Source organism: Hyperolius riggenbachi, chromosome 3 (assembly GCF_040937935.1).
Source record: "Hyperolius riggenbachi isolate aHypRig1 chromosome 3, aHypRig1.pri, whole genome shotgun sequence".
NCBI classification, from domain to species: Eukaryota; Metazoa; Chordata; class Amphibia; order Anura; family Hyperoliidae; genus Hyperolius; species Hyperolius riggenbachi.
The window spans coordinates 472,927,259-472,953,412 of record NC_090648.1 but is presented as its reverse complement, the minus strand read 5'-3'; the positions used below and the strand labels follow the sequence as shown (position 1 = coordinate 472,953,412).

The 26,154-nt window shown below is 46.2% G+C and overlaps 2 protein-coding genes and 1 long non-coding RNA gene across 14 annotated transcripts in view; 2 read left to right on the top strand and 1 right to left on the bottom strand.

Moving 5' to 3' along the window:
- Nucleotides 1-1,329: 1,329 nt before the first annotated feature.
- Nucleotides 1,330-26,154, top strand: part of LOC137564320 (protein kinase C delta type-like) — a 32,206-nt gene continuing 7,381 nt past the window's right edge. For 3 of the 12 annotated variants that reach the window (XM_068278059.1, XM_068278058.1, XM_068278057.1), the window contains exons 1-3: nucleotides 18,796-19,783; nucleotides 21,781-21,939; nucleotides 24,385-24,476. In XM_068278059.1, the coding sequence (XP_068134160.1) occupies nucleotides 19,586-19,783; nucleotides 21,781-21,939; nucleotides 24,385-24,476 (449 nt within the window). In that variant the 5' untranslated portion in view covers nucleotides 18,796-19,585. Of the gene's footprint in view, nucleotides 2,910-7,353; nucleotides 7,441-16,805; nucleotides 16,904-18,795; nucleotides 19,784-19,864; nucleotides 20,389-21,780; nucleotides 21,940-24,384; nucleotides 24,477-26,154 lie in introns of those variants that run through there. The other 9 variants (XM_068278063.1, XM_068278062.1, XM_068278066.1 and 6 more) reach the window with 8 other exon arrangements.
- On the top strand, nucleotides 5,680-8,022 carry LOC137564319 (E3 ubiquitin/ISG15 ligase TRIM25-like). The gene is made up of 2 exons (XM_068278053.1): nucleotides 5,680-6,050; nucleotides 6,569-8,022. Exons 1-2 carry the CDS (start codon nucleotides 5,770-5,772, stop codon nucleotides 7,503-7,505), a joined length of 1,218 nt encoding a protein of 405 aa, XP_068134154.1. The 5' UTR covers nucleotides 5,680-5,769; the 3' UTR covers nucleotides 7,506-8,022.
- Nucleotides 16,975-20,400, bottom strand: LOC137564321 (uncharacterized). The gene is made up of 2 exons (XR_011030574.1): nucleotides 19,932-20,400; nucleotides 16,975-17,607 (listed from the first exon to the last, which is right to left on the bottom strand). It is a non-coding gene; the product is annotated as an uncharacterized lncRNA (long non-coding RNA).

Here is a 26,154-nt window from a genome sequence, read left to right as displayed (position 1 = left end):
ATTCCAATTCGCCTTCCCGTGACTACAACACTTACTCCTTCCGGATTGCAGGAGGAAGCATGTTAGCCATGTGACGCGATTTGCAACGCGACATGACACGCAATTAGACGTGGATTAAAGAAGACTGAACCCTGGGTAAGTTAACCCCTCCTCGCCAGCCCGCTCAGGTGCAGTAATTAGCCCTTGGATACCAAATGCTTTTGAGTCTAAATCAGTTCGGAATCCATTCGGAGCTCATCACCGGTTTTCACATTATCTATGTAAAATATTTAATCCACCAAAGAGCATAAAGAGGTAGTACAGCTAAAGCAAACCTGGGAAGAATAAAATATTAAAAGATACATATTGATCTAAGTATTGGGAAGCCTCTGTATAGATTCAGAGGAGTTCCAGACCCTCCTCGAGCTCTCCGCTGCAGCCCAGGACCAGCTTCTACTTGTGGCCACAGTCCCGTTTGAGTATGGACGTTTCCATACTGGGCATGTGCGAGTAAGGTCCATACATGCTCAGTAGCTTCATGCGCTCGTGCATGGAGGAAAAAAGCCAGACATGAGTGGCTTTGTTCTACTGGACATGCATCAACCCTATTGGTGCATGCTCAGCATGGAGAAGCTCAAACTTGGTTGGATGTGATTGTCCATGTCGAATATGTTGTGAAGGACCCAGTGCTGCTAGAGCAGTGGTCCTCATCAGGAGGATCAGGAAAGCCTCTAATGAGGTATACATTTTTATTCCTATTGTTGCTTCATTTATACTTTAAAAAAAAAAAACTAAAGTGAGGAAACTTACTTTAAATTTGATACATATTTAGTAGAGGGACAGCTCCAGAGCCTCTCCGATCCTCAGTCATTCCTGTGCCTTCCCCAGTTGAAGATATTCAACCTGCTCCATCTTCAGTAGTCCTCGGGCTGCCTTTAGAGCTACTTATGTCAGAGTTGTTACAAAGACAAATGCATCTGTATTGCACAAGCACAAGCCTGTAATTGCATGTGCAGAGTATGGATGCGTTCATCTTCAGAACTACTTATGGATATGGCTGCTCAAATCCGATCCGGATGAAATTCGGATAGTAGCTATCCGGATTTCTCCCAGATACCTGGGCAGGGGGGGGGGGGGTAATCTTACCTATCATAACGTCTTCTTCGTCCGTCCCTCAGCGCCTCCCACGATGCAGTCCAATCCGGCGTCACATGACTGAAAACACTTCCTCCTTCCAGGTTGAAGGAGGAAGTGTATAGTCTCGTGACGCCAGATTGGAGCGCATCGTGGGAGGCGCCGAGGGATGGATGAAGAAGACGTCAGACAGGTAAGATTAAACCCGCCCACCTCGCACAGGTTTACTGGGAGAAATCCGGATAGCTACTATCCGAATTTCATCCGGATCGGATTTGAGCAGCCCTACTTGTGGACTCAAAATCAACACACAAAAAAGAAGAGAATAGCTTGGCAAGCACTTCAGGATAAAAAACTGTCACCACTTTATTCACACGTTAATAGGCTTCAAAGTCACTGCTATGCATCAAGCACCTTGTGACATTACACTCAGATCGTCAGACCATACAATTCAAAACATGCCCATAAATCAGCGTCAGCAAAGCAGATTGCGGAGCACATGACATGCAGGGAGCGTAGACTTTTGCAGTGCAGGCTATACTTGCGTGACCCCTATGGTGGCAGATGTAGATCTGGATGGAAGCACCGATGCTCAGGGATTCTCCAGGGTGACTGCCCTAAATCAACACACACAAAAGCAATTGCTCACTCCCAGCTCTTGCTATTTCCTACCTTTATTTGGTCAGCAGGGACTTCTCAGCCAATCAAGTGTACAGTTATACACCCTTTGCCTGCCGTACCAAATCTAGCAGGAATTGCACAAATTAGGCAGCATTCAGGTGGGAGGCTTCGGTCAGACGTAATCGTAAATTGTCGCTAGCAGGGCCTCCCTAACCTCTGACAAGTGCCTGCTGACCAAATAAAGGTAGGAAATTGCTAGAGCTGGGAGTAAGCAATTGTGTGTGTTGCAGTCAGCATTCCATATAGAGGCAGTGGGGGTGAATTCCCTGGTGGTGAGAGTTCCGGGGCCCACCTGCACTTTCCTCTAGGTATTGCATGGTGGTCTAGGGACCCCGACCAGTGGCAGAGTCCATGGCCCCTGACTGTCGTGTGAACCAGTGTTTATGGACTCAAAATCACTAACCTTTCCTCAGTCCTCACTCTATGCTAATATGACCCAGATTATGGAGGCAAACCTCTACCACCTAATAGCTGACACAGTTCAATAAATCTAGTCCAAGTTTATTGAAGCACATTCATTCTATTGCTAGTATCCAACTTTGTTACATCACCCTCATGTATGTGTTTATTGACTCTTCTATTAATATGTGAGAGTGTTAATAACAGGAATGGAGAATGTTAATAAAATCTGTGACACTTCCTTCACTCTGTATCTGTTGTGCCACTTCTTTGAAAATTAAAATTATTGAAAAAAAAGTAATAGTTAAAAGGTACCACCAGCATGCATTACAGGCAAATAATGACTAATATTTGATTGGTGCCAGTAGTATGTGATTGCAGTGCACAGGTAAGAGCAGGCCCAGATTTACCTCAGAGGAGCCTATAGGCACAGATGTCCTGACACCTTAGACTTCACCCTCCATGAACCTGCAAATCCACCGCAAGTGTACTGGCTGGCCCAGCTGTCACTCCTCCCTTATTTCCCTTGCGTGTTCTCTAGTTAGAGGAACCTCAGTATTAAGTAGCTAGAGGTGCCCCTGACTAAAGGGAGATCTCGTCAGTGAAATGGCGAGTAACCTTTCATTTACACTCTCTGCAGGACTCTGCATAGGGAAGGATGAAGTGAGGCGCTGGGGGAGGGAGCCGCCTTTCCATCAGCAGGCGCCTGTAGGCACGTGCCTACAGTGCCTTATGGTAAATCCGGCCCTGAGTAAGAGTATTGCATGGGCACAATTATAGGGGAGGGGGACTCACAACCGGGGGGGGGGGGGTAAGGGAGCATGCCACTCGCTCACCCTCCTGTAGGCAGAGCAGTGTGCACATACTTGCGTGGCTCAGCTCCCTCCTCTGCACTCCTCTCCAGTGCAACAGCTGCACCAGCATCCTCCCTGTGAGCCCTCGATGCATGTCACATGACATTGGAGCACTGGCGCACGCTGACATGCTGCAGAGTGAAGAGTGGAGCCCCGGCAATGCAAGTATGTGCACGCTGTGCTGCTCTCATTAGGGGGACCCAGAGGTTGAAGAGGCAGGCCACACTTGGGGGCAGGGTTTTTTTTAGCATGGGGTCTTACAAAGTTTTCACATGTGTGCAGTTGGTGAGTTAATTTACAGCACATGTGCATAGAGTGCATTGTTCAGTGTAATGTGTATGTGTACAGTGTGTGGGTAACTGCACAGTGAACATGTTTTTATAATGCTAGGGAAAGTGTACAGCTGATGTGTACAGTGTGTGGGTAAGTGAACACCATGTGAGAGTACAGCAGCTGGGTACCAGCATGTGTGAGTACACTGGGTTGGTAAGTGTGCAGCACGTGGATATTTGTACCAGGAATGTGCGTTCAGCGTTGGGTAAGTGTACGAGAGACAGGCAAACGCGGTGCAGGGAAAATTGGGCGCACCACGCGCTGCTGTGGGCTGTAATGTGAATTATGGTTATGGCGGCGCACAGTAACTTGGGTGCCATCAAAAGACAGAGCCCAAATTACAATAAAAACAGCGTAATTCAGTGCCAGATTTCATGTGTATACTGTATTGGTGTACAGGAACTCATCTCAGCAGCAGAATGGCTTAATTATTAGCACTTTCACCTAGCAGCCCAGGGTCCCTGGTTTGAATCTCAGCCAGGGTACTATCTGCGCAGAGTTTGTATGTTCTCCCCATGTCTGTGTGGGTTTACTCCGTGCACTCCGCTTTCCCCCACATCTCAAAGACATACAGATAAGTTAGTGTACCTGAGCCAAAGCTCGGGTACAAAATCAGATACTTACCTGAAGAGAGGGAAGCCTCAGGATTCTATTGAGGCTTCCCTCCCTGATGTGTTTTCTCCTGTTGCTTAGCATATTGATTGTCATGTGGGTGCTGAATACAGATGCTGAGTGCCATGTGGGTTCAGGGTGTGGGAATAAGGTGTTATGTGGGTTCTGGCTAGAGGTGAATATCAAGTGTGATGCAGGTGTTGATTGCAGGTACTTAGTTCCATATGAGATCTGGGTGCATGTACTGGATGTCATTTGGGTGCTGGGTATGACATGGGTGCAAATACTTGGTGCCATGCCTGTACCTGGTGCTGGCTATGGGTGGGCATTGGGTGTCTCGTGGGTTTTAAATGCAGGTATTTTGGGTGCGGGTACAAGTTAAGTGGGTGCTTGGTGCAGATAGTGGGGGCCATGTGGAGACTGTGTGCAGGTGTGAGTACTGGGTGCAATGTTAGGCCTGGGTGCAGGTACTTGGTATCATGTGAGTGTAAGTACTGGGTGTCAGCTATGGGGAAGGGGTGGATGTTGGGAGAAGTAGAGGTCAGTGCGGATGCTGCAGGAAGGGGAAGTCATTGGGGATGATAGGGAGGGAGAGGTCAGTGTGGGTGCTGGGGGACGGAGAGGTTAGTGTGGGTGCTGGGGAAGGGAGAGGTCAGTGTGGGTGCTGGGGGAGGGAGAGGTCAGTGTGGGTGCTGGGGGAGGCATGACCACTGCAGTGCTAATGCAGGGGAGGGAGAAGTCAGGATGGGTGGAGAGAAAGGTCGCTGTGGGTGCAAGATTGAGGGAGAGGTCACTGTGGATGCTGGGGGAGGGAGAGGTCACTGCTGTCAGGGACACACCATCTTACCTGCTCCCACACAGCTGGGGGGATGGTTACACTAGGATTCCTGTATGGCACCTCTTTACTCCAAAGTGTCCCAGATGGGGAGGAGCTTCCTATGGGGTCGGCAAGGCTACCCAAAGCAGTGGGTGGAGCTTCGTTTTCACAGCCAAAGGGGCCTTTTTATGAGTTTTTTAAAAGGGGGGTGCTTGGGCACCCAGAGCCCCCCTCTGCATGTGCCTGCTGCCAGGCAACTGCTATAATTTTAATGGAAATAAATATGGCAGCTTCCATACTCTTCACTTCCAGTTCCCTTTTAAAAGCAGCGGAAGATTGTGTCTCACCTGATCCTGGGAGCTGACGGTGATTGGAGACTTCCCTCACTCTTCCCTCTAGTGCCAGTCGCATGTAATGACATGATCAGGAAAAGCCAGCACTAGGGGAAGAGTGAGGGAGAGGAGAAGCTACTGATCGCTATTGGTGTCCTCGGATCAGGTGTGAGACAGGAACGGCAGGAGAAATAGAATAGGGACATGTGACTGGGAGGGCAGCCGTGGCACCCCTAAGAAGTGCTTGCAGTGCACAAGGGTGCTGTGTGACCCAGTTTGAGAACCTCTGTGCCAGGTAGTTTCTGAGGAGGTTATGAGGACCAGTTATTTTCCTTTATTAGTTTGCAAAAAAATATGTAATGTTAAAAAAAATCTGAAATTCAGTTTATTCTGATATATTCTAAATAAAAGTATTCTAAATAAAATGTTTATTCTAAAATGTTCAGTTCTCTGTCCCATTTTAAAGTTAACATGTGGCTCAAAGGTTAATAAGTAAATCTATGCACACAGCCTCACTCACAGTTTCTGCCTCATTCTTGGCGGGAATTTGTACACTCTCTCCACTCCCTCCCCCTCTGCTGCATTTTTCCTCTCTACATTAGTTTCACTTCCTTGTCTCTCGCAAGTCATGGCGTCTGCTGATCTGAGGAAAGAGCTGGACTGCTCCATTTGCCTGAATGTTTATACAGATCCTGTCAACCTGAAATGTGGCCACAACTTCTGCCAGGTCTGTATTGACCGTGTGCTGGACTCGCAGAAGGGATCTGGAAGATATTTCTGTCCTGAATGCAGAGAGGAGTCTCGGGAGAGGCCTACACTGTACAGAAATATAACACTCCGAAACATACTGAAAAACTTCCTCTCTACCGAGCCTGAGCAGGAGGAGAGCAGAGTCTTCTGTACTCATTGGCTATCATTCATAAAGCATTCCCGCATGCGGAAAAGCGTAATACCGCTGACTTTACCGAGCACTGAGCAAGTTGTGCATTCATAAAGCCTCGTTCCGTATGCGGAGCTGACATTCCTGTGCAGAGTGACAACATACCGCCTTGTGCAGTGTGGATACGCAGGTATCCAGAAAAAGTATCATAATGTTCATTCATAAACATTTCCGCATAGCGGTATGCGGAAGGGGATTACCGATCCCCTGGATGTAGCGGGAAGCTTGCGGAGTACATGTAAGTGAATGGGACGGACCTCCCACACATCAGCACAGAGAGCACCGCATGGAGGGACTCGGCTAGCTTCTCCTGTTTCCGCATGCCTACCGCCCGCCTGCCGACACCATTCTCCAGAAAACCTCCGCACTGCTACCGCCCCAGGCACAAAGTTTATGAATGACCACCCAGAAGGATAAACTACCGACGGCGGTATTCTCCCGCACGAGTTCCCCTTACCGACAGCCTGTTCATGAATGATAGCCATTGTGTGGACTCTCCAGTATTGGCTGTGAAGTCCTGTCTGCTCTGTGAGGCGTCTCTGTGCGATAAACACCTGAGGGTCCACAGCAAGTCTCCAGAACACGTCTTGTGTGACCCCACCTCTAACCTGGAGAGCAGGAAATGCCCCATCCACAAGAAGACACTGGAGTATTACTGCCGCCTGGATGCCACATGTATCTGTCTGGCCTGCAGGCTGGATGGAGCACACAGAGGTCACCAAGTGGAGATGCTGGAGGAGGCCTCAAAGAAGAAGAAGAACCAGCTGAGAAATTTTGAACAGAAAATTGCCACACAAATAAAGGACATAAAGAAAAGAGCTCAGAATCTGCAGAAAAGGCAGAGAAAAGCACAAGAGAAAGCAGATGGTGAAACAGAGAGAGTCACAGCCCTGTTTAGAGACCTCAGGAGACGGCTGGAGGACTTGGAGAAAAGAGTCCTGGGCGACATCACTAAGCAGGCAGAACAAGTATCCAATGCATTTGGTGATATCATCAGGCAGCTGGAGGTAGAGCAGGACAAGCTGTCCAGGAAGAGGCGTCTCATTGAAAAACTTTGTAACGTGACTGACCCACTGACTGTCCTACAGGAACCAGACACGGATGACTTGTGTGACACTGAGGAGGGAGACGATGAGGTCGGAGAGTTACTTGATAAACATGGAGGGGATCTGAATGTGGCTGACTTCCAACGCACATTATACACGGGGTTATCTGATATAATGTCTGGAGTAAAGAAACCCGTCAGTACACAGGATTCTGCAGGAATATTGCTAGATCTAAACACTGCTAATAATTATCTACATATATCAGATGACAGGAAGACTATATCCTGGACCACTGTAGACCAGAATCATCCAGGTACAGCAGAGAAGTTTAAGGATCACCCTCAGGTGTTGAGCAGTAATCGTTTTTCCTCAGGGTGACATTGCTGGGAAGTGGATGTCAGAGGAGCACTGTACTGGAGTGTGGGGGTGTGTTACCCCAGTATAGCCAGGACAGGTTATAAATCAGAATTCAGATATGGTGCTAAGTCCTGGTGCATCCCATCTACGGTGTCCATTGATAGAGTGAGGATATATCTAGATTATGAGGGCGGGAAGATCTCCTTTTATAACCTGTGTACCCCCATCAGGCTATTACAAACATTCTCCACTAAATTCACGGAACCGCTCCATGCAGCATTTTCGGTAGACCATTATAGTTGTATAAAGATAATGTGTTGAAATCAGGAGCTGTGAATATTGATTAGTTATTATGATTATTTCCTTTTGTGTACATAGTGCTGACCCATTCAGTGAACATTAAATATGTCGGATACCCCCTCCTATCTCCAGCTATAACCTGTGTCCCTCAGAGGTGCTCATAATATAATGTCAAAGTGTATTTCTGTTCCATCTGTTTACTCATCACTTACATATTGTTTAAAATGTGTTATAATAAGTTGCTGATTGCATTACTGTGTTTAGTTGTGATTTATAATACTGACAATTCACTTCTACTATGAACAGCACAGGAGCAGTTACTCTGTGCTAAACTGGCTGCAGTGAGTGCCAGTGACAACTGCCATTTGGAAATCAATCCATCAAGTTAAAGGGACTCCGAGCTCAAAAAATAAACGAAATTGGTACTTACATGGGGCTTTCTGCAGCTCACCGTAGGTCGGGAGTTCCCCCGGCGTGGTCCTGGCTCCTCTCCCGGTCCCTCCGCCGCATACCGCACCCACTTCCTGAACCGGGACGCTCTTCGTCATCACGTCGGCCGCTGCGCGTCATCACGGCGGCCGGCATGACAGTACTGCGCATGCGTGGGGGACCTCCTGACAGACGGTGGGCTGCAGAAAGCCCCAGGTAAGTACCAATTTCATTTATTTTTAGAGGTCAGGGTCCCTTTAAGGTCCATATACACATTAAACAGCCCCCGACGGCCGCATGGCCAGTGATCAGCCTGGAGGATCAATTCGTCACCTTACGCACCACGTGCACGGCTGGATTTACCATAAGGCTCTGTAGGCACCTGCCTACAGGTGCCTGATGATGGAAAGGCGGCTCAGTCCCCCCCCCTAATGCCTCCTTCCCTATGCAGAGTCTGGCTACCTAATGCTAAGGGACACTTGTAGATACCTACGGGCAAGGAAAGTAAGGTAGAAGTGACAGCTGGGCCAGCCTGCACACTTACGGTACAATTCAGCGGGGGGGGGGTTAAGGTGCAAGGACATCCGTGCCTATAGGCTCCTCTGAGGTAAATCCAGGCCTGACCATGTGTGTCACATCTTTGGCGCTCTGTTGCCAGGCCCCACCCCCCTCATTGCAACAGAACACATCATTAGGTGCTAAACTTTGGCATTTTTTTCCTCACAGGTACACTTTAAGGTTTAAAGCCTGCTTCAAACTCACCCCCTTAAAGAGGAATTCCAGTGAAAATAATGTAATAAAAAAAAGTGCTTCATTTTTACAATAATTATGTGTACATGACTTAGTCAGTGTTTGCTCATTGTAAAATCTTTCCTCTCCCAGATTCACATTCTGACATGTATTACATGGTGACATTGTTACTGTGGGCAGGTTATGTAGCTGTTTCTAGCTGTTCTGGCTTTAACAGACAGCTGTAAACAGCCATTTCCTGTCTGTGAACATTGTTACATTGTGGCAGTTTGCCCAGAGTACCACGGTACCAGAGCCTCTTGTGGGAGGGTTTTCAGCACAAAATCATACAGCGCCCCCTGATGGTCTGTTTGTGAAATGCAATAGATTTGTCATGTAAAAGGGGGTATCAGCTACTGATTGGGATAAAGTTAAATTCTTGGTTGGAGTTTCTCTTCAAAGAAAACCCGAGGTGGGGGGCAAAGTTCAGACTTACTTGTGGCTTCTTCCAGCCCCCCCCCTCCCCAGTTTATCAGGCCCCTTGCAGTCCATCCTCCTCGATCTTTCTTCCTTGGCTGGGAGAGTTGTGCGCATGCATAGTAAGTCTTTGTAAACTATGCATGTGCAGTACACTTCTGGCCACATGCCCGGGTTTAAGGCGGTGCACGGATGTGACCTAGCATGTGCATTAGCCCCAATCAGAGTTTTGGTTGCTGAGCTTTCAGAGGGGGGGGGGGGGGGGGGAGGGGCACACTGGAGTGGATCAGAAGCACAGGGAGGGAACTGATCGACTGTGAGGGGATGGAAGAAGCTACAGGTAAGTAAATCTGAACCTCTCCCCACACACACACCTCAGGTATCCTTTAACCACTTCAGCCTAACTGGTTGAAAATTTTTGTCCAGTTAGGCTGTGCGCACTCCCGCGCGCGCCCCCGCTGCTGGCCGTTAGCCCAGCGATCAATGAAAGGGATTATAAATCCCTTTCACTGATCAGACACCCCCCTCCCCGGAGAAAAGCCGACAGCGTCTCTTCAGACGTTGCGGCTTTCCTGAGGTCAAAAAGTTCCCCGTCTTCATACTTCTTCCTGGGAGCGAGATCAATCGCTCCCAGGACTTTTTGACTGTGGCCATCTTGTGGCCAAATAGCAAATGACACCAAAAAACACTTTCAATTGAATAAATACATTTTAAAACATTTAAAATCCCCTGTTTACCTCCCACACCAAAAAATACCCACATACAAGTTTTCATAAAAAATAAAATGAAAAATTACAATAATTAAAAAAAACAAAACATAAATAGTTACCTGAGGGTCTGAACTTTTTAAATATTCATGTCAAAGGAGTATATCAATATGATTTGTTAAATTATGGGCTACTAAATAGTGATGGACGCAAACTGAAAAAAATGCACCTTTATTTCCAAATTAAATATCGGCGCCATACATTGTGATAGGGACATAATGTAAATGGTGTAATAAGCGGGACAAATTGGTAAATAAAGTATATAGGTTTTAATTATGGTGGCATGTATTAATTTCAAACTATAATGGCCAAAAGCTGAGCAATAATTATTTTTTTCCATTTCTTTCTTAATATTCCTGTTAAAATGGATTTAGAATAAATTAATTCTCAGCAAAATGTATCACCCACAGAAAGCCTAATTGGTGGCGGAAAAAACAAGATATAGATCAATTCATTGTGATGAGTAGTGATAAAGTTATTGGCAAATGAATGGGAGGTGAAAGTTGCTCAGATGTAAACAAATCTCAACCCTGTAGGCTGAAGTGCTTAAAGGACAACTAATGCAAGAGGGATGAAGAGCCTGCTCTGCTATTTATTTCCTTTAACCTCCCTGGCGTTATGTTACATTGCGGCACACGGCCGTGGGACGGTTTTTAAAAAAATATTTTTAGCATGTAGCTAGCCTAGCGCTAGCTACATGCTTCCCCCCCCCCCCCCCCCCCCCCACCTGCTGAATCCCTCCCACCCCTCCGATCACCGCCAGCGATCGTGCCCAACAGGAAATCCTGTTCTGAACTGGATTTCCTGTGTGGGCTTCCCCCGTCGCCATGGCGACAATCGCGATGACGTTATCAACATCGTGACATCAGAGGGAGTCCCGATCCACCCCCTAGCGCAACCTGGCGGTGATTGGCCAGGCTGCGCAAGGGGTCTGCGGGGTGGGTGGGGGGCTCTTTTGTGGCGGTTAGCAGCGGATCGGCGGCAAGCAGCGGCGATTGATTACAACACGCAGCTAGCAAAGTGCTAGCTGCGTGTGTTAAAAAAACAATTATGTAAATCGGTCCACCAGCAGCCGAGAAATCCTCAGTGGCGACATAGCCCGACACTGTGTCGGCCCTACCGCTAAGGAGGTTAAAGCAATACCAGTTTCTTGGCTATCCTGCTGATCCTCTGCCTCGAATAGTTTTAGCCATAGACCCTGAATCGTCATATCTGACAAGATTAGCTGCATTCAGTGATGCTTAACTCCGGATTCGGATGAAATCCTTATAGTTGTTATCCGGATTTCATCCTGTTAAATCAAATCACCTGCGCGGGGGGTCAAGTGTTTGTAATCATGTGACCGTCGCGTGGACCGCATCGTGGGAGGCGCCGAGGGATGGACCTAAGAAGACCTCAGATAGGTAAGATTGCCCCGCCCACCCTGCACAGGTGATTTGTGATTTGATTTAACAGGATGAAATCTGGATAACAACTATCTGGGTTTTATCCGAATCCGGAGTTGAGCATGACTGGCAGCATGCTTGTTTCTGATGTTATTCCGACACTACTGCAGTCACGTAGATCAGCAGGGCTGCCAGGCAACTGGCATTGTTTATAAGGAAATAAATATGGCTGCCTCCATATTCTCACTTCATTCTCACTCACTATATTCTCACCACAATTCACTAAGCTTTATCAAACACTTTATCAAATGTTTGATAATTTACCTCATGGGTAAAATCTAAATTTGAATTCACTAAGGCGTTACAGATTTATTGAAGGTTTTATCGATAAAACATTAGATAAATCTATAACACCTTTAGTGAATTAAAAATTAGATTTTATGCATGAGGTAAATTCTCAAACGTTTGAGAAAGTGTTTGATAAAGCTTAGTGAATTGAGGCCAATGTGGCGGCACTCATGCATCTCCCCCTTCCCTCTCCTTAGAGAAGAACACGCTCCTCAGCTGAGAGCTGAGCAGCACGTCTGTACAACAATTATTCCAAAACTTGCCATTGTTACAAAACTATGCAAGATTTGTTGCCTGAAGCAAACATGACATTGTACAAAGCTTAAATCACATTTCACTTTTTGCTGATAATAAAGAAACCACTTTTGCTGAAATTAAAACAAACTTTTTTTCATTTTAATTAAATATGCCTTAAGATTTCAGATGCATGTGGAAGTTCTTATGCCCCATTCACACATGAAAGCGCAAAGTGCGTAAGTGATTTTTCAGCTGAAAAATCACTGAACACCGCGGCGATTTTTCCGCGATCGCATTTAGCGCTTCTATAGCACTGAAACGTGATCACCGGGAAATCGCCTGAAAATGGTGCAGGCGACGCGTTTGCGTTTCACGATTTTGGCTGATTTGTGGCGATTAGCACAAATCGCCCAAATAAGAATGGGCTCATAGGGTTTAATTACACTGGCGCTTTCAAAAGCGCTAGCATTTGAGCATTTTGCTGAAATCGCTGGCAAAACGCTCAAGTGTGAATGGGGCCTTACTGTTCCCTTTGCTTTCCTTCCTTCATCCAGTTGCGCATGGACACAGCTTTTACATTTCTCCTTTTCTCGGAAGTGCTCATGCCCAGTGCACAAGCGCAAATGAACGTGGCATGCACAAGTTTGCGAATCATGCTTGCCCAGTACAAGGAACTGCTTGTCCACAAAGGAAAAAAAAAAATGTGCCTGAGCAATTTCTTTTACCAGGCATGTGTGATTCATAAACTTACACATGCGCAGTAGAAATGCGTGTATTCAGGTGTACTGCGCATGCACTGTTTGTTTTTGAAGCAGATTTTCAGAGGGATTCTAGGCATGTGTAGAGAGATGTTCTAAACATGCCTAGCGGTTTTTGGAGCGTTTTTGTGTAGCAGATTTCATATATTGTTACAGTAAAGCTGTAACTGAACAGCTACTGTAACAAAAATGCTTGGAAAACCGCTCTGATCCAGCGTTTTTCAGAGCAGTTTTCCACTTTCCTACACTATACATTGAGGCAGAAATGCCTCAGAAATCTCAAAAATGTTGTAGGACCCAAGTTTGCATTTGGGTGAAAACGACCCACTCTGGTGTGCATCAGCCCATTCACTAACGTTAGCCAATCGGTTTTCCACCCGAAAGCGTTTTAAAAAACCCTTTAGAACCGCTCTTGGTGTGCACCAGCCCTTAGAATGAATCTGCCAGAAATGTACGGTGCAACAATCTGCATCATTTCGGATGACTTACAGCAAACTTCTATTGAAAATAGGATCAGACCTAATTTAATGTCCTTTGTTATGCAATGCGCTCACAAAATCGCTTATCCAAGCTCTTTTTAAAGCACTCAGAGATTTTCCTATACCTTCCATTGAAGCGCAAACGCTCAGGAAATGGTGCAGGGCCCACGTTTGCGATTGGAAAGAAAGCTTATCGCTCATGTCAGAGCACTTACATTGGCTTTCATTGCACAAGAGCTTTTAAAGCGCTTTTTAAAATCGCCAGCGTTTAAAAAAAGTCAAAGCGCTCATGTGAACAAGCCCTAACTCATTGTTTATCTCTCCGTGGCCAGATCCAGTGGCGTAGCTAAGAAGCCGGGAGCCCCAGTGCGAGTTTAGCAATTGGGCCACCCAAGCATGCTCTAGATAACAACAGTTTATACAACACAACAAAAGCAACCAAGGACAACCACAGTGTCAGCGGTGCAAGAAGGGGATGGGAAACTGTGTGTTAATGATCACTACTATTCAAATAAACTATAGTAGTGAATATTATCAGCACAGGACCAATAAAGAGCTAATACAGTGTTTGCGCGGTGGGCCCCTCTGGCCCAAGGGCCCCGATACGGTTGCTACCTCTGCACCCCCTATTGCTATGCCACTGGCCAGATCCAAGTCACTTTACCTCTTAATTTTTCTCCTAGGAAATAATATTTTATTTTCTCTTTAAGGCTAATTTCATACCAGGACGTTGCGTTAGAGGGGGCGTTAAGGTCACATAACGTCCCCCTAACGGAACGTCTGGTGGTGCTGGATCTGGACGTCAGAGTGAGCCGCGTTGTGCAGCTCACTCTGGCGTCAGTGATGCCGTGATGCGCACTCTTGTGCGCATGCGGCATCACGTGGTCCCGCCGGCCAATCGCCGCACAGAGCGGCCGCTCAAGGAAGTTAACACTGCACGTCACAACGTGCAGTGCATATTAACTAGCCATGTGCCTGGCCGCTCTCCGCTCCTCCACAAGATTACTGAGCATGTGCAAGCAGTGTAACGCGGCTCAGCCGCATCTAAAGTACTGCATGCAGTACGTTGTCTTGTGACGCAGCGTTACAATGTAACGCAACGTCCGCACTGTGAACAGCCCCATTGATTTTTCATTACTGTGCGGTGGGCTGCGTTACAGGCTGCTCTAACGTGCGCCTGTAACGTCCCACTGTGAAACCAGCCTAAAGGCCAATTTCCACTAGCCGCCTGCGAGACGCGCGGCGGCACTTCCTGGTCTGGGAGTACGCAGATGAATCTCAGAAGCCAGGCCATGCACAGCTATGAGATTCGCTGCAGACCGCACGGAAAAATGCTGCAATGTCGGTTGAATCGCTAAGGTAAACTATTCGGACAGCGGCAGCATTATCCACTATGGCAAGTTTCCCCGCGCGTTTTCCTTGTGGGGAAACTCTGCTGCGAAAATCGGCCCCGATTTCCGCAGCAATGGAAACGGACCCTAAAATAATTTCTCAGCACTTTGAAATTGAAAAATTACCAAAATCTCGTGAAAAAGTAACGGTCAGAATTAGGCCTTGTTCACATTATAAATCGCAAGCGCTGAGCGATTTCTAGAGCGTTTTTCAAAGTGCTTTTCCCTGCGCTGTGAGCTTAGAAAAGCGTTTTTGTAAGCGCTTTTCTAAGCACTTTTGCTGAGCGATTTAGACACTTTCTGACGTCAGTAAGTGAATGCTTTGACCCGGAAACTAATAAATAAAATGTATTTATTCATAAAAGCGTTTGGGAAATCGCTATACAAAGAGCTTTTTCAAGTGCATTCCCTATACCTTCTATTTAGCCAAAATGCTCACAGTCTCATAGGAAATCATTGCGCAAATGCTTTTAGAGCGATTTTTAAAATTGCCAGCGCTTATAAAAAAAATAGAAAATGGTCATAGTGTGAACAAGCCCTCATTCCGAGTATTTTCTTGCTTCCCGGTGGTGTAAAAGGCATTTTCTTGATAAGACTAGTAAAAAAGGCTTCCCTGTTACAGTATATACACTTAGGCTGCTAACACACTAAGACGTTACAGGCGCACGTTAGTGCAGCCTGTAACGCTCCCCCAACGCACAGCAATGTAACACAAGTGGGCTGTTCACACTGCCCACGTTGCGTTACATGTAACGCTGCACGTTCTCCCGAAAGTGCAGCATGCTACGGCGTTAGAGCGGCTTAAGCCGCGTTAGACTGTTTGCACTTGCTCAGTCCTGTTGGGGAGGAGCGGAGAGCGGCCAGGCACATGGCTAATTAATATTCACTGCACGTCGTGACGTGCAGTGTTTACTTCCTGGTGCGGCCGCTCTGTGCGGCGATTGGCCGGCGGGACCACGTGATGCCGCTTGCGTCCAAGAGTACGCATCACGGCATCACAGACGCCAGAGTGAGCTGCACAACGCGGCTCACTCTGACGTCCACATCGAAGAGCACCAGGCATTGCATTAGGTGCACGTTATGCGACCTTAACGTAGCACCTAACGCAACGTCTTGGTGTGCAAGTAGCCTTAGAGGTTGTCCCGGAAAATGTAGTAAAGTCTGGGGTAAGTGGACTTCTTCCTCCTCAAAAGTAACCACTTAACTCACTCTATATCATATGTTTTGTCTATCTCACATTATATGTCACTGTCAGGAAACGTGATGATATAGTGTGACCTAGCTCTAATATAACTGAATTGTATAACCTACTCCAGGAGCGTCGCTAGCTCCAAAGATCAGTGGTATGTTCCCCGGATCTATTCTGGGGTGCCCTGGATGTCCCCCAGGCAGAGTCATCTGCATAGTGGTCACCATCTCCTCTGCTCATCCTGCAGTTTCATTCTCCCAAGGCATGCTGGGAGATGTAGTCCATGGATGCAAATACATGCCATGGACTAAATCTACCAACATGCGTTGAAGCCAGGAGAATTAAACTGCGGCTTGAGTGGAGGAAGATGGTGACCATCGTACAAATGAGGCCACAGGAGCAGCCACCTCCCCCGCTGTCACCACAATCCCCGGACCCGCAACTGCACACTACACTTCTGCTCATTTCTCATTTGGATCTGTACACACTGGCTGACTTGCGCTGTGTTTGTTTTAATCGCAAGGCCTTTTGAAAAATTATGAAATTGTGATGACCTTTACACAGTGGTGCAATGCGTTTTTAGAAAGACACATAAATCACAGTGAGGTCTCTTGCACACTACAAGCAATTCCGATTTTTTTTTTATACGTCCGATTTTGATTCCGATTAAAAAACGTAGCAGCATGCCGCACGTTTTTTAAACGGAATAAGAAATTGGATCAGATAAAAAAATCGGAATTGCATGTATTGTGCTAGAGTCCTGACTACTGCGCTTTTTAAGCACGGCGCTGAAAAAAAACGCAATGCATGCAATTTTCCTTGCATTTTTTAGGTAAACAATCAGGAAACCAGGAAAAGAAAGCCTCAGCAAAATTGCAATCGCATCAAAACGCATAATCTTACCTAGTCTACTATGAAGTGAATATGCAGGTAATATTGCACTCACCTTCTCTCTCTCACACTATTTGAGAGATTTTTTTGTTATTTTTCTTCTCACACAATGAAGTTTGTCACAATGTTTTATTTTGTGTTTGATGTTTTCTGTTTTTGATTAGTGCAGCCTGAACTGGGTGGAGTTTAACCACTCCCATTTTAAACCCAAAAATGACTGCGAAACCGGCCGGGAAGGCGATAGGCGGCACCATTACATCTGAGGCCTTCTATTGACCATTTTATGCGCGCTACTTTTTCGGGGTTCCCAGTGCACGGGCCCCGTATGTGAGTTTTCTTTTTCCTTTTACTAATTGTTTTATATGCTACGTAATAAAGACGGTTTACACTTAGCTGTGCCGTATAGCTCTTTCATGCTACTATCCTATTGGGTTCCCCTCTGGCGAGTCTTTGTGACCTCAGTACATCTACTGCATTCTGGAGGAATCTGTGGCGTGTGACATCGCTGGTGAAACACCATCTGAGAGTTCTGCATTCCGGAGGAATCTGTGGCGTGTGACATCGCTGGTGAAACACCATCTGAGAGTTCTGCATTCCGGAGGAATCTGTGGCGTGTGACATCGCTGGTGACACAACACCATCTGAGAGTTCTGCGGACCATCTATCAAACTTGTTTACAACCTTATAATGTGGGTTGTTGGAATCTGGTAAGCCTTGCTTCTTTACCTTTTCATTCAAGGATCCTGTATATCAGAAAATGGCGAAAGCTGTATTATTATAGACCTGCGCTGACTTTGTATACTAATTGCAAGTAGAAATTTGATTACAAAAACACATTTGCATCACACAGAAAACTCTGCTGTAAAAACTGATGTCTTTCCTCTTATATACATGTTAGCAGGGTTATCAAAATGAAAATTCCAGCCATAGTGCCTCTGGAATGTGACTGGACTGTGCCCAATGGGTATATATTTGGTTATGAAACCCAACTAGCAAGAAAATTGCCAACAAAAAAACAAAACAAAAACCCCCAAACATGTACTTACATATGTATAAAATGTACATTTGTTGCAGAGTAAAATGCACGGTTAGGGCCCATTCACACTAGAAGCGGTTTTCTGAGCGTTTTGTGATTAATTAGCGTTTTTAAAATCGCTCCCATTCACTTTCATTAAAATCGTGGTTAAAATTGCGGAAAAATCAGAGATTTCGCAATCTCGTGATCACGTACGTGAAAATCGCGGCGATTTTTCAACTATTTTTACTGCGATTTTAATGAAAGTGAATGAGAGCAATTTTAAAAACGCTAATCAATCGCAAAACGCTCAGAAAGGCGATTCTAGGGCTTGATTCACTAAACCGGGATAACTGCTATCACGGCCGTGCTAGCGTTTTGCGTGCGTTATAATGCGCGTAACGTTTTGCACACGCTAATGCGAATTTTTACAGGCAAAACGTGAATTTTCTTCATGCTTTGCGCAAAAATTCGCATTAGCGCGTGCAAAACGTTATGCGCGTTATGAAGCTCGCAAAACACTAGCGCAACAGTGATAGCAGTTATCACAGTTTAGTGAATCAAGCCCTTAGTGAGAATGGGCCCTAAATGTCTTTCTTTCCTACCTCTCTCTCATTTATAATAGGCTGTAAAAATCTCACAGGTCTTGGACTAGTCCATCTTCTTATAGGGGATTCTCGATTTTTATTTTTATATCCAAAAGCACATTCTGGACGTCATTTGCTCAGTTCAACTGCCAAAGCAGTGTGCAAGTGAGTAGGGAGGCCGGTCGACATCTTTGTATAGATCCTTTCTATGGAGTGCTTTTCTAAAGAATTAAAGGAAATGCTGAGAATCCCCTATGAGGAGATGGACTAGTCCAAAACACTGTGAGATCTGTCAGATTATAAAAAAAGGTGAAAAATAAGTAAAAATAGGTAATTAATGAGGTATGTTTTGTGGATGAACCCCTATATTTATCCACACAACTCTTCTAAAAAGATGATGGTTAAGCTGAAGAAAAAAAAAAAACAGGCTTGAATCTCATATATTTTGTTGTAATCCAGCTTTATTCTAAACATATAAATTATAAAAATACATTAAAAAAGCCAAATCAGGGCCCAATCATACAAACGGGTAGCCAATTAACATCCATTTTTAAGATCCAGTGTAGTTATATTGATTTGCTACCAGTTTGTATGTATGGCTAACTGATAAAGTGAAATAATGCCAGCTTTCTGGGATCTAGTCCCCTTCTTCAGGCATATTTCCAGATGTTAGCTGTAGTAAAACACTGATGCAGGTAAATAGTAAACACGTAGATGGCAGTTGTGCTGGTGGCTGTTTAGCAGTTAGATGTCAGGTGATCAGCAGGCTGGAGCCAGTGAGCTCATGCAAGCAAACATGAGATCTTTTGTTGTAATCCAGCTTTATTCTAAAAAATATAAATGATAAAAATACATAAAAAAGCCAATTAGGGCCCAATCATACAAACTGGTAGCCATTTACTATTAATTTTTAAGATCCAGTGTAATTATATTGATTTGCTTCCAGTTTGTATGACTGTGACTCATCTTAACTGTCATAACTGTCACAAGTAGGTTGCCATGACGGCGTCGGCCATCTTGTTTGAGACGGTGATCTGATCACATCTCAGCGATTGACTCTCGGCAGTTTTTTGGATTATTTTCAAAGCAATTTCTTTTGAAGAGACTCAAATAACAGCAATGAGTTTCTCTAAGCTTCCTTGTGGCCAGTCGGGTCCACATGTGGGGAAAACCATCACCCACAAGAGGAAGAGGGAGCCTGAAAAGGCTCAGAGCAGTGAGGACCTGGAGAGTGGAGAACGGCCCATCAAGAGACCTGCTGTCTCCATCGGTGACTTAAGAGTCCTTTCTATTCTTGGACAGGGAGCATTTGGGAAGGTAAGCACCCTTTCTCTAAAGAGCAGGATGGGGACATGATAAAAGGGAGATATACATGTGATGTATATGGTGGTAAGGGCATTGGTATATACTGATGGGCAAGGAAATGTAGGCCAGCATCCCCAGCCAGTGATATGATACGCTTTACCTTGCTCCTGGGGATTCAGGCAGTGACTCCTGTGGGTTTTCAGGGGAAGACAAGGCCATAAATTGGACTGCAGTAGTCGGCTTCAGATCTGGGTCGCCCTTTAGATGTTGGTCCTTGGTAGTGGAGGTGCTATGCTGTCTGGAATACACTATCCAAAAGGGGCCTAACCCAGTATCCATGGATTCCTTCACAATGGTGTAATTAATGAATGTTAATCAAGGATTATCATAGATGTGTAGGATTTTTAGTAAACCTGTAGGCTGTTAAACTAGCGCCAAGCATCAGTTGCCATGGGGACATGTGATTCCTGGCTATGGAGAGTGTAGCCACTCCCCCTGTCCTCATGCCACACAGCAGTACAACCAAGTGACAGGCCCTGGCATTGACATGTGTATGTCTCGTGCCTCTGCAAAGAGGAACCCAGAAAGTGGGCACTCTGTTGTTTGATATGCAGGAGGTATTCCTGCATACAGACTTTACTTATACCCATTAGGGTCACCTGAGCCAGTAAGAATTATTTTGTGGCATTAAAAAGTGCTACAAAACAAGAAAACCCCATACAGATTGCAGCTAGGGAAGTGCAGGCACAGTTGTGAGAGAACTGAAGTGAGGTGAGAGCGGTGGGGGAGGGGGGGGGGGGTTGCCGGGGGACAGAGAGAGTTACCTTACATTCCCCCTCGCTGCCTCTAGCTGCAGCACCACACGCTGCGCTCCACCCTCCCGACACTTCCCCCTTCACAGCGTGCAGCGCAGCAGCTAGAGGCAGTGTGACAGGTAGGGTAACCCTCTCTGCCCCCCCCCCCCCCCACCTGCTTACACACATGCGGGTACAGCTTTACTTCTCACAAAACTGTGCTGGCTCGTCCTTAAGTGCATCCTCCTTGTTGAAAATGATCCCCTGACTACATTTATACAGTATAGGAGCACTAAGTATTTTGGGTATTTTGCAATTCTTCTTCTCTGCATTTAAAGGCAGCGCCGGATCATCCACAAGGCAATCTTAGGCAGTTGCCTAGGGCCTGGAGAGAGTCTAGGGGGCTCGGTGGATGCTACCCTCCACCAAATATACCCAAAAAAGCCAGGTGACCATCAGTGGCAGGCAAACCAGCACAGGGATCCCTATGCCTGGAAACAGTCCTGCTGGCCAGAACGCCTTGCGGCAGATGCATTGTATTTCCTAATAGCGTATTTGGGAGACACGTCGTCCAGCACAGCCTCCCTGCAGCCTCTGCATCTGTGGGAGGGACTTATCATGTCATGTGGTTTATGCAGCATATGTGGTATGTGACTGTATTGCTGCATCCAATCACATCACTTCATGTGTGTGTGAGAGATGGCTGCTACTGTGCCTAGAGGTGCCCATTAACCAAACAATCTCAATTATACAATTTTATCACATCTGCATAATATGAGGGGCTACCTGAAGTTCATGTTTAAAGCACATTGACTTACATTACCTTTGTACTACATAGATGACGTAAGATTGCACTATCAGGACTGAATCATTAACAGATGACGTTTGTTATGGGGCCTGATGGTTTATAGTTATACCTCTGATTTCAGCCCTTACGCCTAATGCTCGTACACACATGCTAGATTAATGTCTGCCGATACCGACCACTGTGTACAGCAGCCCCAACCGCTACCCGGCAAGCGACTAACTAGGGGGATCAACTCAGCCATGCAACGGCCGATAGCTTTGGTCTCACAACTCGTCCCGCCCACCAGATGTGTGACATCACATCCGCGCCACATATTCTGCCTCTGCTGATGTAATAACCTTTCCCAGCACTGTACATATATGTGATTAGATTATGAAATGATGTTAATCTCTCTGTGTCCCTCACAGGTTGTCCTGGCTTCCCTCCCTGGAGAAAACCAGACTGTGGCTATCAAGTGCATCCCCAAAAAGGAGGTTACCACCAGCCTTCTGCGGGAGAGCAGAATCCTCCAGCAAGTCAGAGGGTCTCCATTCATCTGTCATGCCTATGCTGGACTGCAGTCTGAGGTACGTATAGCCTGCCTGCCCCATTCAGTCACATGCCCTATACTGTGTACAGGGTTGGTTCTACAGTAGGGACAAACTGAACAGTTGCACAGGGCCTCAGAGCAGGGAGATGGTCTCTCCCAGGTCTCCCCCAAGTTAATAGTGGGTGTCTGGGCCCCGTTTTACTTCAGAGTACTCACCTGTTCAGCCGACATGCTCCTCCTCCTTCTTTTAGCATCCCCCCTTTTCTGTCTCTGTATCTCTCCTCATGTACATTGGTAAGTTACTTGAGTTGGCGCATGCCAGCAGGGAATGAGGAGAGTGGGGATGGGCACAGGAGGACACTGATGACAAAACACACCCGCTGGCCAGGAGAGGTCACTCCGCTGGGACTATTCTGCAGAGAAACAAGGCCCTGGGTGGACAACCTACTACTATCTGGATAGGGCACTAGGGGGACAACAAATACTACCCATTAATGTCACCTGTTGGGGGGAAGGGGGTTGTAAGAATAATGCCACCTAATGCTGCTATCTGGGGGGCATTTAATGCTGTATTTGGGTAAGATTGGAACAAATGCCACCTAGTGCTGCTGCCGGGGGGTGGGGAACAACAGGGCCCCCTAATGCTGCTATCTTGGGGTAGGGGCAGCTGCTTTGGGGGGGGGAGGGGTCACCTAATACTGCTATCTTAGGGGGGCACTTGACACCTAATACTGCTATATGGGGGTGCTGGTTCAGGGGTTGTGCCTTGTTAATTTTTACTAAGGGACCCCAATTAATGTAGAACCATCCAAAGCTATTCATTTACATTCTCCTCAGGCATCATCTTTCCACACAGCATGAAATGAGAGGAATGTGGGGGAGGAGTCATCATTGCTGACTCATCCTAACATTGGGAATCCATCACTAAGAGAGTATTCAGATCCAGCTTCCTGCCCACACTGGCTGCATGCTAGTTCCAGGTGTGCCTCGGGCACTCCTGAAGCTAAAAGATTAGTATGTCAGCCAGGGAACTGGCATTTTCTAAACAAAAAATAAAATATGGCCGTTTCCAAATTCCTATGCTACGTTGCATGTGGTAACGGTAACGTGCGTGTTACCTAGGTAACGGGGGTCACACTAATTGCTTAATGCATGCTACTATATTGTCAGGATTACTGGTAAAATTGCCATGCACATGCCAACTTTACCATATTTTGCTGACTAGACAAGATAAACAACATTTATATTGCTCTTTTCTCCTCCTCAAGGCGCCAGAGCTGCAGCCATTAGGACCCGCTCTATAGGCAGTAGCAGTGTTAGGGAGTTTTGTCCAAGGACTCCTTACTGAATAAGTGGTGGCTTGCTGAACAGGAAGAGCTGAGATTTGAACCCAGGTTGTCTGTGTTAGAGGCAGAGCCCTTAAAGCGGATCCGAGATGAAAAAAATAACTAAAGCATGAATCTTGTCTATATATCTTATCTAAAGTTTAGATGTTTTTAACAGTAAATCCAGCTGCAAACAGCTTCAACAGTAAATTAAAATTTCTTCCTGTGATACAATGAGTGCGACCATGTTTTGCTTGTCATCACACACACGCAGGCAAAGCTGCTCTGTATCTCCACCCCTCAGCCTGTGAACTCCACTCCCCTCTTCACCCCCTTGCTTCTGAAACCACTATAGCATAGCTAGTATAGTTGCCCTACAGTATAGATTGTTTAGTTTGCTCCATTCAATATAGCGAGTATAGTTGCCCCCAGTATAGATAGTATAGCTGGCCCCAGTATAGATTCCGTAGTCAGTATGGCTAGTATAGTTTCCCAGTATAGCTAGAATAGTTGTCCCCTGTGTCAGCGGGACAGCGGGTCGCCTATCAGTGCGCATACAGCCAGTCTTCCTGTATACTCCCTGATTGGTGACCCGCTGTCCTGTCATAGCGGCGCAGCGGGTTGATATGACATGCGGTCTGAGTAGCGGCAGAGGGAGAGGGGGACAATTACCGGGGCCCGCCTAGATGCCAGTGCATGCTGCCCATGGCCCCCCTCGCACTGACAGAGGCTTCCTGCCTCCGCTCCAGCCCCACTGTGCACCTCCACCAATCAGCGCGCAGTGGGGCAGGCAAATGAAAATAAGACGTGCCTCCTCGTCAAGCTCAGCTCCCATGATTAATTACAGCATGGGACTGAGCGCCGAGGAGTTGGGGGCGGGGCTCCTGTAGTTTATTAGAACTGGGCAGTCTGGGCACTCATGTTTAATTGTTGTGTAACTCAGAATACTCCCTCCATATGTGGCCACAATTATATTCATTATATTCATTGTATCATGTACACAGAACACACCTTCTACATAACACAACATACCTGCATATTGTATTGCTCAGAATTACACTACATACATTTGTTAGTGTTTAAAGGGAGTCTGAGGGGAAAATAAAATACAGTATTGTGCATTTTTTGTGATTATTGTCTTTATTTGTTTCAAACAGAGCCACGCCTATTTCGTCATGGAACACCTGCCTGGAGGAAGCCTGGGATCCTTGATAGAGCAGCGTGAATGTCTGCCGGATCATCTCGTTGAGTAAGTATATACAGAAAATCATTCTGCTGATGATGGGCGGGTAGAAAGCTCAAGCAAGGATCTGTCCATATTGGCTGATCCAAGGGGTGGAGTGTGGGGGTAATGGGTGTTTCCAAACAGGGCAAGCCCCCCTCCCCCCAGCACCCAAGGCAGAGATGTCACAGAGTGATCCCCTTAAAGAGGAACTTCAGCCTAAACAAACATACTGTCATTAAGTTACATTAGTTATGTTAATTAAAATAGATAGGTAATATAATCTCTTACCCACCCTGTTTTAAAGGAACAGGCAAATGTTTGATTTCATGATGGCAGCCATCTTTTTGGTTGAAAGGAGGTGACAGGGAACATGAGACACAGTTCCAACTGTCCTGTGTGCTGATCACCCCTCCCAGTTGCTAGGCAACGTGAATAACAACATAGGAAATCTCATCATGCTTTGCACAGCCTCAGGGAAAAAAAGCTCCGGCAGTTTTCTTTGATGGGTGGAGCTTAGCTAAAAATGCAGCTAAAAATGATTCTTTGGTAAGAAAAACAAAGTTCTGATGCTGTGAAACTGTTAAAGAAACAGCAAGCCTTTTCAGTTCTGTTGAGTAGATTTAGTCCGGAGGTTCACTTTAAGTATCGCATACGGATTGCTTGCTCATTTGCTCAGGCGGCAGACCATGACCTCTGAGTGTCCGTCAAAGCCCTTCCCCCCTCCCCCCCAAGTGGACCCAACCAGCCTTTATTACTTGTTCAGGTTGGCATTCCACAGTCTTTCCTCTTATCAGATCCTGCTGCCTTTATCAGTTGCTACCCATTAAAACTAGAGAATCTGTATTGTTAAAATCGCACAAAAGTAAACATACCAGTGTGTTAGGGGACATCTCCTATTACCCTCTGTCACAATTTCGCCGCTCCTCGCCGCATTAAAAGTGGTTAAAAACAGTTTTTAAAAGTTTGTTTATAAACAAACAAAATGGCCACCAAAACAGGAAGTAGGTTGATGTACAGTATGTCCACACATAGAAAATACATCCATACACAAGCAGGCTGTATACACCCTTCCTTTTGAATCTCAAGAGATCATTTGTGTGTTTCTTTCCCCCTGCAGCTATCTTCCACTGAAGTGTCAGGCTGTTTCTTCCTGCAGAGTGCAGACAGCTCTGCCTGTATGTAATTCCTCAGTATGTGAAAGCCCAGCCAGCTCAGAGGAGGATTTATCCAGCTTGTAAAAGATAAGAGAGAAGCTGCCCTTATCTAAATAATACACAGGCAGTGTGCAGAGAGGGGCCTTGAGGGGGGAGATGCATCACAGAACCACAACACTGAAGAACTTGGCAGCCTTCCAGACACAGGCTGACAAGTCTGACAAGAGAGAGATAAGTTGATTTATTACAGAGATGGTGATAGTAGAACGTGCTGCAGTAAGCCAGAACACATTAGAATAGCTTTTGGAACTTGTAGGATGATAAAAAACAGGATGCAATTTTTGTTACGGAGTCTCTTTAAAACCCTTCTCCACCCTGGTCACACTTAGCATTCTCCACTCCATAGTCTGTCCTCCATTTTTGGCTCCACATAGAAGGCATAGGCAAGGCCAGAGCCGGATCATCCACAAGGCAATTATAGGAAGTTGCCTAGGGCCTGAAGAGAGTCTAGGGGCATGGTGGTTGTTAGCCACCAACAAATCTTACCG

Coding starts and splice junctions, on each gene's coding strand:
- LOC137564319 (XM_068278053.1), top strand. CDS start 5,770: ATGGCGTCTGCTGATCTGAGGAAAGAGCTGGACTGCTCCATTTGCCTG. Junction 6,051..6,568: donor AGAGTCTTCTGTACTCATTG/GCTATCATTCAT, acceptor TGATAGCCATTG/TGTGGACTCTCCAGTATTGG.